The sequence below is a fragment of the Carya illinoinensis genome, chromosome 9 (genome assembly GCF_018687715.1).
Source record: "Carya illinoinensis cultivar Pawnee chromosome 9, C.illinoinensisPawnee_v1, whole genome shotgun sequence".
NCBI classification, from domain to species: domain Eukaryota; kingdom Viridiplantae; phylum Streptophyta; class Magnoliopsida; order Fagales; family Juglandaceae; genus Carya; species Carya illinoinensis.
In genome coordinates, this window is record NC_056760.1 from 7,931,017 (window position 1) to 7,949,456 (window position 18,440).

The window sequence follows — 18,440 nt, forward strand, 5'->3', positions numbered from 1 at the left end:
GGTTGAAATCTGATTTATTAGACCTAAAATCCATTTTAAGTTTTTTCCTTCTCTACATACTACATCAGTTCATGTAACAAGATATTTATTGGATAAATAATGTTAAATATAATCTTAAATTGTGCAAACGTCGCATACTTATTTTAAATGAAAAAGAGTGCATAACATTTACACAACTTATAATTATATTTAACACTACTCAAAATTAATTTTTTAATCGTGAACCATACTTTTTTTCAAAAGAAATGCATGACACTAGAATTCACTATTAAAAAATTAATTTTTTCATGTAGATCTCATATTTACTCGAATTTTTCAAAATTAGTATACTTGCACAATCTATAAATTTAAATATTATTTTTTATTAATTTTTTCATGTGAATCTCATATTTACTCTTCTTTTTTTTAAAAGTAGTATTCAACACTTGCACACCCTATGATTATAAATATCTTGTTGGATTACTCTTGTATCTTGGATTACATCACTTATAAGCTTTATTATTAACATCAAGCCGACGCTTGCCTAGGAAAAAATTTAAAAAAAAAAAAGAAACTTACATATTCACGCTTTCTGCAGCCGCATTCGGCACCGACAGGTTGCATTTCATCGAGCTCCTGTTATAAAACTGAGGAATTTTTCAAGGTCTGGCATGAGGCAGCATTTCAAAAGGGAAAATTAACCCACAAATCCGACACCTTATTGCGGATATAGTCTCATTGGTCTGGGACTAGAAAGAAAGAGAAGGCTCATGGATTGGTGCAAGGCAATGAATTAAGAAATATCAAGCAAGCAACACTATATTTCATTTTCTCCTACAGAACCTTTACAAGAGATGTCCTAATAAACCTATATTTTCTGTTCATCACTCACTTCATACCTACAAAAATTCGAGCACATTGGTGAAGATCCTGAAACTTTTAATAGCATGAAAGAATAGCTATGTTCAAATTTCCGGTCTCATATTATGGCTATGATTCATGGTCACTTACAGGATGATCTGAGACAGTGCCCTCAGATGATATATCCTCACCATCAGGCCGTTCAGTCCGAAGGGGATCTGATTGAGTTTTACTAGAATCTCCACTTTCAGGATGGTCTTGTAATTTCTCTCCGGGATTTGAACGCCATACATTAAAAGGTGAGCTCTGCTCAGCTTTCCCTTTTTCAAATGCATCCTGTGGGTCTGGAAATCCAACTAGGTCAACAGATTTTGACACCTCAAGCTTACTATCAATGAAGCTTGAGCTCGTCATGCCAGAAATAGATGACATATGTGGGACAGGAGCAACACATGATGCTACCAGCTGAAGCACCTCGGGAGAGGGGGACAATCCCATGCTGGTTTTCTTCTGCTGGTGTAAATGTGCTAAAGAGGATGATGAGTTCATCATATTCAAATTTAGAGGACGCAAGTTCAGGTCAGATTCAATCTGTGGAAGCGCTGTTGTTCCCATGGTCGATTCTGGATGCAGTGAAAATGTTGGAGCCAATGAGATTGAGCTTGAACCAGCATTATCACCATGGAGGTTTCTTTGGAATTCCTGACTCCTTTCAGCAATGTCTGGCGGTACCCGCCTCGACAAATGTGAGCTCCGTTTCTTTTTCTTCTTTAGAGTCCGTCTTGGATCCTTTGGTATGGAAGGAGGTGGAGCTGGGATCACAAATGGAGGGATGGTTGGCTTATCTTCTCCATATAGCAATCGAACTGAATGTGCAATTGCTGATACAGTGGGTGGCAAGTCGGGATCTGGGGGTTTTGCGGGTGCACTCACAGCTTCTCGTAACCAATGGGGTAGCTTGTCCTTTGAAGAACTACATCCAGCTGCTTCTTCGCCCTTTAAGTGTGAAAGATTCAGCCTTTTGTTGGAATCAGGAAGCAATACTGAGCTGACAGATTCGCCAACTCCTAAATTGTGATGGGAATCACGTAAAACATTTAGCGATTTATCCAAGAGGCTAGGAAACTTCCCATACTTATTAGCACACTGTTCATCCTCTTTTATCTGTACATCAAAGCTGGTCGAGCAATTCAAACCTAAAGAACCTAAGCAACTGGTTCCATATGAATTGAGCAGAAATGGCTTGTCAATGGGTACATTTGAAGAAGTTCCCAGCCCTTCACAAGGTCCGGCAGAAGACTCCCCAGGATGATTTGCCCAATACTTCTCATGATTCCAAGTTGGCATAGATACAAAATGGTCATTTTGCAAACCGAGTCTATCAGATGTTTCAAAATGTGGCACGCTGGGCATAAGATCGCCAAAACCCAATTTCATGTCTGTCAGGTGGGCCTTAAACTTTGGGGGTGTAGTGAGTCTACTACCTTGCAAGGCCCGGGCCATCATTCCATCAGAAATGCCTGGAAATAATGAAGATCTAGTAGACTTTGTCGGCTTGGTTGATTTTGGAACCGGAAAGACTGACCCATCAAAGAGCTTGAGTTGTTCCTTCTCCCACCTTGCTGACAAATCTTCTGATGTTTTATATTTGGAAAATTTTAACCTTGGGTCTCTAATCATGGACTCCCAATTTCCCCGTCCATGTCTACGAACACCAATCCACAAAAAATCAAGTTCATCTTCAGACCAGCTTTCTTTTTTCAATTTCTTTCTAAACATATTGCTTGATCCAGATCCGGTCCTCATCATTATGCTTTCAAGCACCTTCTTATGTTTTTCAGGAAATGAGGAAAAAGTGGCTGGCATCTGTCCAAGATCCAATGTGGGTGGCATCTCCCTGTCCTGATTATATCTCACTGCATCTTGTGCTGGGAATTTTAAGCTGGGCAGCAATGGTATTGTTGGGAAGTCCTGCATGAAGCCATTAACAGTTTCTGGTCTGCTACCTAATGACAAGCTAGGTAGGTAGTCAAGATGTGAAGGGGGTGCGGTCTTTGCTGAAAGTGAGAATCTGGACAGCATGTTTTCATCAAATGGCAAGTTTGGCAATGCCATCTTTTCTTGAAAATCAGAGAAAGTAGAACCACAACTTTCTAAACGTTCGGAAGCTTTTCCTTGGACAGCTGGCGGGCACTGCAAAGAGAAAAGGCATGGCAGTTAATATGAGAAATATAAACCTGATACTGGACAATATTCACAAACTTGGCCCCCGTGGAGAGGGAAAGGGAAGGGGGAGGGGGGGGGGGGGGGGGAGAGAGAGAGAGAGAGAGTACTGGAAGATATGGAGGACAGTTATCCGGGATGCTGTTCTTAAGACACTGTTGCAAAACTTCAGCAGTCGCATCTGGTTTCTTTGCTTTGTCCAAGCTGTCCTGATTTTTCCCATCTGTCTCAATTGAAGTCCTGAAGCAAGAAGCCAGACTGAATGGAAACTCTGGTCCAGGTCCCAGCTTACTTTGTCTGCCATTTGCTCTTAACAAGTTTCGGTATGATGGCTCCACTTGACTAACATTGGGAGCGCAAAGTCCCAGGACTGGTAACAAGTTGCTGGTGGGCACTGAGTTTGTGTAGCTCGTGCTTTGAAAATGGTGACTAGGAAGGAAAATGTCAGGAGATGGATGACCAAGTGGATTGAAAGGAAAATCCAGATGACTACTCATTTTGTACTTTGACATTCTGCCCAGCCTTAAAGGGATGTCATTCTTACACTTCGGACCATCTACTGGCTGAATGAATTTGTCATCCTCTAAGTCAATTACTGAAATCTTCTCACTGACAGCTTGATGTAATTCAGTTACATCCCCTTCTTTGGAGTTTATGGAAGGATGGTTAGGGACAGAATCAGGTTCAGGCATTCCCCCACCAAGACAAGATTCTAAACCTGCATTCCTCTGAGCAAGCCGTTCCTTTTGTCTAGCACGGAGTTTAGCACTGTTCAATGAAAATTAGTGAGTAAATGGCAGAATCCATGGTTTCAATATATTAGCAACCCATAATTGCCCTTGAACAATCTCGCAAAGGGCTAAAAACGATTTAATCATGTACTATTATACAACAATTTGAAAGTTACAACAACAGTTAAAAAAAAAAAAAAAAAACAATTTCTTTTTCGCACAAAATTGCCAAGCTGTTCTAACAACTTCATGATGAGAAAAAAGGCTTCTTTTCCCCCTGTATGCTGCACTTTTGCCTGTCAAATTCATAGATTTTTTATTCCCTTTTGAAATGTCTTCTGTAATTAACCTCTTTGCGTGAATCATTGTCATTAGTAAATTATTCATGTGCATAGTTTTCACTATTTTGGCTTCTTAACAAAAATCAACCGCAGTACAAAAGTAATTGAACCTACAATTTTGCTTTTAGTGCACGTCCTGCTGGTGTATATTCACGCTCCGGCTCTGGTTCCAGCTCTCGTTCCTCATCACCACAACTCTGCTTAACAAACAAACAATTATGGAAATGGTTCCTTATGGCAATGTACATAAGCAGGATGAAGAAGCAGCATGAACGAGAGCATAACACAATTAGCACCCAGAAATTATGCACCAATCATTTATTTTTATAAGTAGAAATTACGCACCAATTATCAAAGTGATTCAATTCAAATGGGAGGCCAAAAAAAGCAAGTGGAGGTCCCAAGGAAATACATGATTCCCTCAGATTCATCAGAGGATATGGATCTAAATTATGCAAACAGATTAAATAGATCTTTTGATGCTGTATATGTCTGATGTGTTTCCAATACATCGGCAAATCAAGCTCCAAAAACATTACTTCTCTTAAAGCCGTGTGACAGTGTCTTAGAGGGGGAGGAAGATGTTGAGGCAGACCCAACCCCTATCAGTGTGGTAACCCCTACTAGATCTTCAGATTGGATTTTGAAAAAAATAGAGGACCTTCAGAACTGTCTGGGAATCTCTTGCGCGGGTTATGAAGAACAGTTTAAAGCCCTGATTATAGCCATTGAGGCAGGCCAGAATGGGGCTGGGACTAAAAGAGAGAGAGAGTTGAGGAGATTGACCTGGTCCATTAACTATGATGGTAAGGAGGGGAGCGCAAGCCGTGGTAGAAACAAAGGGAGGGTCGGATCAGTTGTTAAATGAAGCCCAAAATAATTAGCTGGAATGTTAGGGGTCTTAACGAGATTAATAAACGTCTCCGGGTAAGATCTTTATTAAGGCAATGGAAGGGGGATATTATTTGTCTTCAGGAAACTAAGTTGAAGCATATTGATAGAAATATTATTAGAAGTTTGTCCAGCTGTATGTATGTAGGCTGGATTTACTTACCGTCAAACGGGGCTTCCGGGGGGATCCTGGTTATGTGGGACAAGAGGGTGGTGGAGAGCATAGATGAGTTCGTGGGAGAACACTCGGTGGGATGTCTCTTTAAAAATACAAATGATGGTTTTTTGTGGGCCTTTGCTGGGGTTTATGGTCCTAATATAGATAGTGAGAGGCGGCTACTTTGGGAGGAGTTAGCTGGGTTATGCTCATGGTGGGAAGCTCCATGGTGTATCGGAGGGGATTTTAATGTGACAAGATTCTCTAGCGAGAGAGCAGGAGGGGGTCGTCAAAATCAAGCCATGGTGGATTTTTCAGACTTCATCTCCGAGATGGGACTTATGGATATACCGTTAATGGGTGGGGAATTTACTTGGTCCAACAACCATGTGTGGTCAAGGTTGGACAGATTTATTATTTCCCCGTCGTGGGAATCACATTATCCCGGCTTAAGTCAGAAAAGATTCCCGAGACTATGTTCGGATCATTTTCCCATAATGCTAGATGGTGGTGGTATACAAAGGGGGAGAAGGCCTTTCAAGTTTGAAAATATGTGGCTAAAAGTGGAGGGGTTTGTGGACTTGATTAGGCAATGGTGGAGTTCATACTCCTTCGAAGGTAATCCGAGTAAGGTGTTGGCGGATAAGCTAAAAGCATTGAAGAAGGACTTGAAGATATGGAATGAACAGGTTTTTGGTGATGTAACAGTTCAGAAAAAGAATTTGTTTTTAGAGTTACAAACCTTGGAGGGAGTAGGGGAGGAGAATAACCGTAAAGTCCAAGTCAGTGCTGAATTAGAAAGATTGATTCTAATGGAGGAAATATCGTGGAGGCAAAAGTCAAGGGCTTTGTGGCTAAGAGAGGGGGATAAGTGTACACAATTTTTTCACAGGATGGCTAATGCGCATAGGAGATTCAATGCCGTTGAGTCCATGAACATTAATGGTGAAAATTTTTCAGATCAAGAGGTGATAAAGGAACATGTGGTTAGTCATTTTCAACATTTGCTAGCGGAACCGCACGATTGGCGGCCGACCCTAGATGGATTAGCTTTTGAGACCATAGACCAAACTAGCAGAGATTGGTTGGAGAGACCGTTTGAAGAGGAAGAAGTACACCAAGTTATTAAGAAAATGAATAAGGATAAAGCACCAGGGCCTGATGGTATTACTTTGGCTTTTTTCCAATCTTGTTGGGAGGTGGTGAGAGAAGAGGTAATGCTGGTTTTTCAGGAATTCTTTACGCATGGAAAATTTGAAAAAAGCTTAAACGCTACTTTTATTGCCTTAGTCCCTAAGAAGGCGGGGGCTATGGAGGTTTCGGACTTCAGACCAATAAGTCTTGTGGGCAGCGTGTACAAGATACTTGCAAAGGTTCTTGCCAATAGGTTGAGTACGGTAATGGAAAAGATCATTTCTAAATCTCAAAATGCCTTTGTGAAGGGGAGGCAAATTTTAGACTCGGTTCTTATAGCAAATGAGTGTTTGGACAGCAGAATCAAGTCCGGAATCCCAGGTATTTTGTGTAAACTTGATATGGAGAAGGCGTACGACCACGTGAATTGGGATTTTTTGGTGTATATGTTGGTTAGAAGTGGGTTTGGGGCAAGATGGAGGCAGTGGATAAGACACTGTGTATCAACGGCGCGTTTCTCGGTCTTGGTTAACGGGGATCCAGTGGGATTCTTTAATAGCTCGCGGGGGTTACGGCAAGGAGATCCATTATCCCCTCTCTTATTTGTTCTGATTATGGAGGCACTAAGCAGAATGGTGTCAGCGGCGGTAGGGGGTGGATTTTTCTCAGGTTTTAATGTGGGGGGCAATCATGGTTCCATCATTATTTCTCATCTCTTGTTTGCAGATGATACCTTATTATTTTGTGAGGCAACGGCAGGTCATATAGAATCCCTGAAGGCTATTTTGCTATGCTTTGAAGCCGTGTCCGGGTTGAAGATCAATCTTGCTAAAACGGAGATGGTTGCAGTGGGAGAAGTAAATAATATCAGGGGGCTAGCTAACATCTTGGGTTGTGTGGTCTCTTCCTTGCCTTTGAAATATCTGGGCCTTCCGCTGGGGGCTTCTTTCAAAGCAAAATCTATTTGGGAAGGGGTGCTGGAAAAATTCGAACGTAGACTGGCTGGGTGGAAAAAGGTATACTTATCAAAAGGGGGACGAATAACCTTGATTAAAAGTACGCTATCTAACCTTCCTACATACTTTTTATCCTTATTCCCACTCCCTGCTAGCATTGCACAGAGATTGGAGAAACTTCAGAGAGATTTCCTATGGGGTGGGATAGGAGAAGAGTTCAAGTATCATTTGGTGGGATGGGATAAGATTTGTACTCCGTTGAGAGATGGTGGGTTGGGGATTAGGGATGTAAGGGCCTTTAATATGGCATTGTTGGGTAAATGGTTGTGGCGGTATAATTGTGAGAGGGAAGCTTTATGGAAAGGAGTGATTGACATAAAGTATGGTAGTGAATGTGGGGGTTGGTGTTCTAAAGAGGGAAGGGGGACTTATGGTGTGGGGCTTTGGAAGTATATAAGGAAGGGGTGGGAGTCCTTTTCTTGCAATACCCGGTTATGTTTAGGGGATGGTAGTAGGATCAGTTTTTGGATGGATAGGTGGGTGGGTGATCTGGTTCTAAAGGATGCCTATCCCACAATCTTTGCTATTGCACGGGAGAAAGCAGCTGTGGTGGCTGATTTGAGATCTTTCAAGACACACAGGAGTGGAATATTAGTCTTACCAGGGATGCAAATGATTGGGAAGTAAATGACTTGCTGGAGTTTATGAATTTACTGTACAGCTTGCCCATTGCTGCCACAACTGAAGATATGATGGTTTGGAGGCCAAATAGAAAGGGGAAATTCTCGGTACGTTCCTTCTATGAAGTCAATACCATGCAACAAAGGCCTAAGTTTCCGTGGAAGAATATTTGGAGAAGCAAAGCACCAACTAAGGCTGCATTTTTTGTATGGACAGCAGCACTAGGGAAGATCTTGACCACTGACAATCTTAGAAGACGTGGCCTTATTATTGTGGACTGGTGCTGTTTGTGTAGAAACAATGGAGAGACAGTGGACCACATACTCCTACACTGTAAGTTCGCAAGTGAGATATGGAACTACTTCTTCAACAGAATGGGAATAGCATGGGTAATGCCAGGTCGGGTGGTGGAGCTTTTAGCAAGCTGGCGAGGAATCTCCGGGACTCCGCAAATTGCATCTTTGTGGAGGATGGCTCCAATTTGTATTTTTTGGTGTATTTGGAATGAAAGAAATGAGAGACTTTTCGAGGATCATGAACGTTCCTCAGAAGAGTTTCGGAGTTTCTTATGGAAGACTTTATTTCTGTGGGCCATGGCTTTAGACTTTAATGGCCTAAGCTTCCATGATTTTCTTGCTTCTGTCTCTAGTTCCTAAATAGGTGTATGCTCATGTATACCTCCAGTGTACCTGGGCTATGCCCATCTTTATCTTAATAAAGCTCTCTATTACCTATCAAAAAAAAAAAAGGACTGCATATAACAAGAATGATTTATTAAAGAACGTGTCAAGTCACAAGTTGTTCGTTGCTAGACACTCACCTATTCACAACACCAAGCATCGGGTGGGAACAGACATACCAAATTTTTTTTGATAAGTTGCATACCAGTTTTTTTTACAGGACACGTCACACTAGAACCTATAATTTAATAAATTTAATTTACAATTGTCTTCCAAGTAACAGAGATTTAGTTAATAAGAGGAAAAACTTCATGTCCATAACAAGTATAGAAAAGGTTTCCTTAAAAATTAGGTGGCATCACCTAGTGCATGTCCCACTTTAGTCGTTCCCAGGAGGGGTGGTTTAGATACAATCCGACTTTCAGCACTTTTGTGGTGGCCGCTCTCCATACTCAATCCACACACTCGGACTTGGACAGGTCACACACTTACCATTACATGTGCACTTGCCCACTCTCTTGCTTTTGACACTACATTTATTCCTTTTGCAGATTTCATAGATTTTCTAAATCTTAAGGAAAAGGCAAAGTGCCAAAAGGAAAAATAAGATTATCCCAGATAAAGCTTAACCATTGGTGTTATCTTTAACCGTTGATTGGAAAGTATTCTCTTTATCTTGTCAATACGTTAGCTTGTGAGAAGAATTTTTATGATCAGTCTTTGCACGTCTATACCACATAATGGAGAGAAGCCTTAATGGGGGAGTACATACTTTCGAACTCCCACATTTCTCACTTCCCTTGGTCAACATTACATGGTATCAAAGACATTGATCCTACTCCATTTTACCCCCTACTCATCCTTCTTCCATTCATTTTTTTGTTCTTAAATTTAGAACTATATGTACGTCATTTAGTTCTCTCGGCTCTCTGTGATTTAGTGATTCTTTGTCTCAGCAAGATGACATTCTCAATTGACACTATGGGCAATTTTCATTGTCAGTGAAAGTCATGATCATTTTCACTCTTTTGGGTGTTGAAGTGCATTATAGTTGAATGATAGGCAAGATATATGTCATTGCAGCTGCTGAAGAGGTTGATTTCAGGAGTGATATTTGTTTGTTGTGGTGATGACGATAGTGTTGATGAGTATAGTGGTTGGTTCTATCAATAATGTATGTTGGCAATGCTAGTGTTTTGGGTTTTGGTGGTTGAGAAATCATCATCGATTTCCAACACCATTGGTGTGGCTGAGTACTCCTTGGCAAAGTAGACTTGGTGAATTTCTAGCACTGTTGGTGTGGGCGAGTACACCTCAGCAAAGTAGGCTTGCCGAAACTGCGGTTGTCCTATACTGACTGTTTGATAGTAGAATACACCTTAATCACTGATCGGAAAGGGAAGATCCGTCTTTGGTTACAGGGATAGGACATCTTAACTTGAACCACGTCAATTTTCACTCAGTTCAATTGGTCAAGTTTCCAGTCAAACTCAAAATATTCATAGATCGAATGTCCAGCTCAGTTTTAACACAATCTAGGCCACAACCTAAAACAAAGAAAGAAGAAAAAATTTATGATATCCTAGTTTTAAGTTCAGCTCAAAGCAATCATAGATCGAATCCTACCCAGTTTAAATAAATCCAGCCCAAAGCCAAAAGAGAAAAAATGTTCCTAATTGTCTAGCCCATATAAAAAGCCCACAACCTGAAGGGCCCATACCTTCAATTGTATCTGAGCCAACCCAATTCCGGTCACCAGGATCTGCGTCACACTTTTTGGCTGATACAATCCCCCTTTTCTTTTAGTGTAAAGAAAAGGCAACCTCTTAATCATGGCTAAATCTTCTCCCAATTCTAATGTTCTTCTTCCACCATGATTTCAAAATAAGACCAAAAGGGTACCCAGATAATTACTTGATTATGGATAGCTGTCACGGCTCAAGGAGGAACTGAGATGGGCTGGGCCTGATGGGCTTATCAGCCTCAAGAGTCATCCTGTCTTCTTTATATCAGTCTCTTAGTGAATCAGTTCTGGTGGGCTTGGAGTTGTTCCCTAGGGCCTAGTTTATTACAGTAGGACTTACGTTTTTATTTAGTGGACTCTTGCCATTTACATTTGTGTTTGGTCTGGCCCATGGCCTCTAGAGCTTGCATCCATAATGATAGCCTGGCAGTATATATACTGAAGGCACAAAATTTTATTTTATTTTTTATATGTTACTGAAGGCACAAAATTGTAAGGGATTATTCTGGAACTTAATAGAATTCTCTCTTTTCCCCTCTCTCTTCTCAATTCCCCCTTCTCTCATTTCTCATGGAGGAGCTCCCCTTGAAGAGAGTAGTCCCATTCTTGCATTCTGTCAAACACCTGGGGTGTGTGACAATAGCATGAAGAATTACCCCTAATATTCTCTTTACCCATTGCAAAGAAAATCCGAGACTCTGTGGTAGAGCCGTATTCTGGTACCAAGAATGTGACTAAAAACTTTCAACTTTCCCATGAATACTTCTCCTTACAGCAAGATGACAAAAGTTTGGAAGATTATTCGTTGATGAATCGTATATGTGAAGAACTCGATCAGTATCAACTTATTACTTTGGATATTAAAGAGATAGAAAACCACCATTACGACCTAGATAGGTCTTATCCTTTGTACCCCATCTTGTGTACTTGGGCTATGTCTGTCCTTATTAATACTACCGTTTATTTACAAAAGAAAATATTAAAGAGGTGTAAAAGGATCTAGAAAATATGCATGTTATACTTTTTTTTTTTCACTTTCATCCGGAGTATGAGCCTGTACGCACATGAATTTTGGGAAGCTCTTTGATTCCAACATGGATTTCAGGAAGCTATGAGATTCCAACACAATTGGAGGTTTCTTCTCATTTATACGAATCAAAGTTATTTGAGGATCCTAATGGTCCTACCAAATAATCTGTCTTGCTGCGACAACTAGGTGTGGAGGTCATGGTAATTGTGGTGGTAGAGACTGTGGCTGAGATTCAAGGAGAGGCAGAGGTGGATGAGATTGCAGTTTACGGGAAGAGAAATGACCGTCATTGTTACAAAGGAACAGTTTGAGAAATTCTTTGCAAAAAGCAGTACCAGCCACATCCCTCGTCTGTGACCTCTCTTACCAACAGAAGTATTGAATTTACTTCCTGCTTTTGGGTTATTAATTTTAGGACAACTTCTACCTCTTAAAACGGTGTATTCACATGTATACTTCCAGTGTACCTGGCTTACGCCTTCTTCTCATTAATAAAATTTAATATTACTTATCAAAAAAATATTTTAGGACAACTAATTACATAGGTGATTCCAATGATTTTTTTTATTGTGTCCATTTGTTCCATCTCATATTATTGAGCGCACTGATGGATCCTATACCCTTGTTCCATATGGATGGGATTATCCATGTTACTGCTTGCACCTATCAGCGTTTTGTAAGTAATTTCACAAATCTCTTACAATTCTCGGTTTCTTTCTTCCTCGCTATTGTGACTTTCAGGAACTAAATACAAAGGAGGTGATTGGTGGATGGTGTACTAGAGTGTAACGCCCCAATGGAAGGCCCAAACCACATGGCCTATATTCCAAAAAGACTAGTCAATGATACAATTGGAGCCCCATTGGAACCTTATAAAGAGCATGAACTTTTCCTTCCCAAGCAATGTGGGATCTCATACACCACCTACCCGTATCCTTATCATATGGAGTATTACAATCTACCCCCCTTAAATTCTCAACGTCCTCGTCAGGCCTATCCGTTGTAGGTGGCATGGCTCAAGTCCCACATTTCTGGTTGAGATAAACTCTGATACCATTTCTAACACCCCAGTGGAAGGCCCAAACCACATGGCCTATACTTCAAGAGGACTAGTCAATAAAACAATTGGAACCTTATAAACAGCATGAACTTTTCCTTCTCAATCAATGTAGGATCTCATACACCACCTACCCATATCCTTATCATATGGGGTATTACATAGAGAGATGCGCCTTTTCTACTTCTATTCCTTCCAATGGCATTGCACACTTGGTCATCCTTTATTTTCTTATCAAGCATTTTGGCTCCTAATTTGGGTAATGACACCGTATTTGACTGTAATGCTTGTCATTTTAGTTAGCATCATTGTGTCTCTTTTTTATCTAGGGCTAGTCATCAAAACTCTAGTCTATCTCATTTGCACAATTTGATATTTGGAGTCCTTTGAGCATTTCTGTGTCTTAATTATAGATATTTAGCAGCATTTTTCGATGATTTTTCCGAGAATAAGATGGCTTTCCTCAATGACAAAAACATTCTGAATTATTTCCAGGTTCTAAGGAATTATATATGGAGATGCACAGTTTGGTATATCATTTCTATTTTGCGTGATGATAAGGCAAAAGAATATTTCTTTAGGGAGTTTGCTCTATTTTAACTATCCTTCATCAGTAACTTGTGCAACACAGACTTTCCAAAGTCTTAGGGGAGGTTGAAAGGTTCAAATGTACCTAGAAGTATCTTTGTAGATGTGCATAGAAATTCATTTTTCCCAAAAGAGCAAGGTTCAAATGAAAGTTTCTCAAAGCTTGGGGGAGGTTGCAACACAGATCGGCATGATAGCAAAATAGAAAAAGGAAATAGAAGGACAATAAGGTAAGAATCACTTAGGATTTAATGTTTAATTAAGCGATTTTTGAAGATGAATCAACGGGTATCATTATCACATGTAACCTTTCTAATTCTAGCCACATCTTCATAAACAATATCACTGAAAATATTGAAAAAATGAGTAAACAAGGAAAATCCTCATGCTTAGAAGCAGAAAGCAAATAAAAGTACCTCAGTCAATGTTTCACTTGGGTGTGAAGCATATGCTTCCCTATAAGAAACAGCTTTTCGCTGACGCTTCCCTCGACCAAGAGCTGCTTCCTCCTCCACTTGATACTTTTCCCATCTACAAAGCACATAAAAAATAAGGAAATTTAATACAGCAGTTTTAATCCCTATTTGCAAGTTCAAGGCTTCCCAATAATGGAAGCAAGTAGTAGAGGAATTAGTAATCAATGGCAGTCACGTTTCACATAGCGAAGCATTTCCTCCTACATTCAGTAATTAGCTTCAGAACCTCCTCTCCTTTGATTTCTTTTTTCCTATTTCTTCTTATTTAAGTGTTTACAAAAAAAGAAAATGCTCGTCTGTTGTGTCCAGATCCAAGATCAAATGAGGTCTAACTCTCATCAATAAAAATTAGTTACAATTGCAGGAATCAAAACTAGGGCTGCAAAAAACCCCAAGGCATAACTTGGGCTCAACTCAGTTAACTCAATTCAAGTTTGTTTGGTTCATACGAGTCGAGATCAAACAGCTTTCTTCTTCTTCTTTTTTTTGGGTAAGTAAGAAACTTTATTGAAGAGAATGAAACTAGGCTAAGCCCATGTACACAGGAAGTATACAAAATGAGACACCTAATTACATTCTAGAAAGCTTAAAAAAAAAAAAGACAAAAACTCATTAACATTCCCTCCCTTACAAACAATAGCAGAAAACCACTGAATAAGAGAAAACACAAAGAAATTCCAGATTTCCCCCACTGCTCGCTCCTTATTGTTGAAATACCTATCCTTCCTTTCCGTCCAAATGCACCACATCAAGCACAAAGGTATCATTCTCCAGCAACTTGAGAGATTATGATGCCTATTCCAACATGCTAATATATCCGCCACACTTAAAGGCATAACCCAACACAACCCAGCTCTACTGAAAATGCCAATCCATAACTCCCTGGCCACTTCACAATGTAAAAGTAAATGGTCAACCGATTCCCCATTCTTCTTACACATACAACACCAGTCCAAAAAAATCATACCACGTTTCCTTAGATTATCAACTGTCAAAATCTTCCCAAGTGCAGCAGTCCAAATAAAAAAAGCCACTTTAGAAGGAACATGGACCCTCCAAATGCTCTTCCACGGAAAAGAAACTTGCTGTTGGGCATTCAGCACCTTGTAGAAGGAGCTAACTGAAAACTCATTACTCCCCTTATGCTTCCACAGCATACGATCTCTCCCAAACCCAGCTGCCTTAACTGAATACAGAAAACTGAAGAAATCTGCAAACTCATCAAGTTCCCAGTCTTGAGCATTTCTAGTGAAACAAATATTCCAGTACATAGTCCCATTGTCACAACACAACAGACGGAAAAGCAATTTTAAGAGGTCTCTCACTACACCATTCATCATGCCAAAACTGAATGCAAACACCTTCTCCAACCTTAAACTTAAATCTGTTTTACAAAAAAGCTCCACCCCTTTCTCATATATTTCCATAAACTAACACCATAAGGCCCCCTCCCCTCCTTACAACACCATCCCCCCACTCACACCCGTACTTCCGGTCAATCACCACTCTCCACAAAGAATCCCCTTCCTGATGATATCTCCACAACCACTTTCCTAATAATGCCTTACTAAAAAAAACTCAAGTTACGCACCCCCAAACCACCATTAACAATCAGACAACACACCTTTGCCAACTCACTAAATGAAATTTATTCTCCTCCCCCATGCCTCCCCACAAAAAAGCTCTAAACAATTTTTCAATCCGATTTGCCACTCCCACTGGTAATGGAAATAAGGAAAGATAGTATGTAGGGAGATTGGAAAGGGTGCTTTTGATAAGGGTTAATCTACCCCCTTTTGATAAATAAATCCTCTTCCAACCCGACAAACAGTTCTCAACCTTTTCTACAACTTCATCCCAAATATTCTTAGCTTTAAAAGACACCCCTAATGGAAGCCCAAGATATGTCATAGGAAGTGGAACTACTTTACAACCCAACAAATCCGCAAGAAAGTTAATATTCCTTACTTCCCCCACTGGAACCATTTCCGACTTTCCCAAGTTCAAACAGCTTTCTTTTCAGCTAAAAGAGAAATCATGAGTGCAATACCAAGTTAGATTATTTTGATGCAATTGGAAAAAGGGGTGTGGATAAAGGGGTGAATAATGGCATGCACATACAAGGTATGTGAAATGATAAAAAATATTTATATCAATCTGGAATAACCTTGCTAGAATGTGAAAGAAGACAACTGTTGACAAGTTTGACAGATGCTTTCTTCCCAAGTACTTTGGTGGAAGAGACCACACTCTTTTGACCAATATCACATAATTAAGTTCATGTAACACCCCAATGGAGGCCCAAGCCACATTTGGGCTTATACTCCAAAAGGACTAGTCAACGATACAATGGAGTCCCATTAGAACCATTATAAAGAGCAAGAACTTCTCCTTCCCAAGCAATGTGAGATTCCATACGCTACTTACACTTATCAGTCAGTATGAGGTATCACAATCTCCCTGCCTAAAATTCCTGACGTCCTCTTTGAGCTAGTCTATCATAGGTTGCACGGCTCATGTTCCACATTTCTAGTTGGGATAGACTCTGATATTATTTGTAACGCCCCAAGGGAGGCCCAAGCCATATCTAGGTCAACACTCCAAAAGGACTAGTCAATGATACAATTGGAGCCCCATTGGAACTATTATAAAGAGCAAGAACTTCTCATTCCCAAGCAACATGAGATCCACACACCACCTACCTTTATCAGTTAGTATGGGGTATCACACATTGGCAAGACAAAAAGAAGCTACTCATTTACAGACCCAGCCAAACTTGAAAGAAAAATCAGAACCTTCACTAGAGCTTGAATATTGGTCAAATTCACTAAGCTGAACCAAACCATTATAACACTTGGTTCAGCTAAGATCGTTAGCAGCACTAACTCCAAAGCTCCAAAATTGATGAAGATTCTTTTCAATGTAGGATGCTAAGGATGGCAGTGAGACGCGTTAAGCAGGTTTTGCTGACCTGACTGAACCCTAATAAGACAGCTTTAGAAAAGCTTAAACAGGTTTGACACAGGTTTGGGCCTGAATTTTGAAACCCGATGCAACAATTAAATAATTCAATAAGTAAAAAAAATTTCTAGAGTGAATCCTAGGTAAAAAAATTTCTAGAGTGAATCCTAGGTTTTTCATAACCCTTAACCACTATTTTTCTCTTTCTTTCTCACCTTAATCACCCCCAATATCATATGGTGATATGAAAAAAATAAAATATTATATTGTGTTATTAATATTCTCTGGATAGTTTGAATAGTTCAAATTATATTACTCATCAAAAAGAACAATACGAAATCTAATTGCAATTTAATATTTATAATCTTCAAGAGGGTCTGAGAAAAGCTTTCAACATCTAAATGGGTAAGAGACAGTTCAGAATTATATTTCATCTGGTTTACTGGTCAACGGTTTGTACTCCAATTTCTGGGGGAGGGTTGGGGATTCACCACATGTCGAAATTCAATCAAACCCCTTTGGGTAAATGGTTCTGAAGGTCCCAACAAGAAAGGGAGAAACTATGGAAGTCTATTATAGATTCACAGTTTGGAGAGGCTTGGGGAGGATGGTGCTCAAATGAGGTATGAGGCACATATGGAACAGGGTTGTGGAAATATATTAGGAGACTTTGGGAGACCTTTTTCTTTTTTTTGATAAGTAAGAAGGAGACATGGGAGACCTTTCGAGGACATCAACATATTGTGGTGGGCGATGGTTCTGTTCTCGTGTCAAATTTTGGTACAACAAATGGTGTGGTAACCTTAGCCTCCGAGACACCTTCCTTGCTATCTTTGAGCTCGCAAGAGAAAATGATGCAGTGATTGCCGATCTTTTGGTCTTTTCAAATGGTGCCCCTTAATGGAATATTGATTTCAGGCAGCCAAGATTGGGAGTTGGAGACTATTACAGAGTTCTTTGTGGCATTGTATTCAGTAAGTATGCCATGGGGCACCAGAGATAAGATGTACTAGAGTCATTCCAAGAAAGGTAATTTCACTGTTAGATCATTTTATCAAGTGCCAACGAGTCCTGGAATAACCATGTTCCCGTGGAAGAGTATATGGCAAACGAAAGCTCCTTCCAAAGCGGCATTTTTCGTTTGGACAGCAACACTGGACAAGATCCTTACTACAAATAATTTGAGAAAATTCCGGGTAATTGTGCTGGATTGGTATTGTATGTGTAAGAAGCATGGGGAATCAGTAGATCAGTTGCTTTCACACTGTGAGGTGGCCAGGATCATGTGGGATCATTTTTCACGAAATCGGATTGTCACGGGTCATGCCTCTTAGATTGGCAGATGTCCTCGCCAGCTGTAGAGGCCTTCATGGTAACTCACAGGTGGAGGCCATTTGGCGAATGGTTCTCATTTGTATGTGCTGGTGTATTTAGAGAAAGAGAAATGCTAGAAGCTTCAAAGATCACGAGAGGATGAACTAAAAATTTTCTTCTTTAAGTCATTGTTCTTATGAGCGGGAGCCATAGTTTGTAACGGACTAAGTGTCCATGACTTTCTACTTACGATTGTAAACTCTAGCTAGGTGTTTCTCATGTTTACTACCTGAGTACCTGGGCTTTGCCTAGTTCTATGAATAAAATTTCTTGATTACCTATCAAAAAAATAAAAAAGTTTGGGAAGGCATATTCCATCACAAGCTAATTGTTGCGCTTTATTCTTTTAATAAGGAATTGAAGATTTTATTGAAGAACATAAAAGGCATAGCCCTATACATAAGATGTCTACAAGATAAACACATAACATACACCTAACATGTTGAGTCCTTGACCTTTGTATAGGAATTGTACTAGCAAGTTATAAATAAAAAATAGAATAAATTCCAGGAACCCCCTCAAATGCTATTCATTCTCAAGTGCACCTCCAAACAATGATTCATGACAAGTCACCAC

The 18,440-nt window shown here is 40.0% G+C and overlaps 1 protein-coding gene across 3 annotated transcripts in view; it reads right to left on the minus strand.

The window, feature by feature from the left end:
- Nucleotides 1-754: 754 nt before the first annotated feature.
- The window catches only part of LOC122276539 (protein CHROMATIN REMODELING 4-like), a 30,597-nt gene continuing 12,911 nt past the window's right edge, over nt 755-18,440 (minus strand). For all 3 annotated transcript variants that reach the window (XM_043086351.1, XM_043086352.1, XM_043086349.1), the window contains 4 exons: nt 13,470-13,584; nt 4,250-4,332; nt 3,174-3,831; nt 755-3,033 (listed from right to left, as the gene is read on the minus strand). In XM_043086351.1, coding sequence (XP_042942285.1) covers nt 970-3,033; nt 3,174-3,831; nt 4,250-4,332; nt 13,470-13,584 — 2,920 coding nt within the window. In that variant the 3' untranslated portion in view covers nt 755-969. The remainder of the gene's footprint in view (nt 3,034-3,173; nt 3,832-4,249; nt 4,333-13,469; nt 13,585-18,440) is intronic.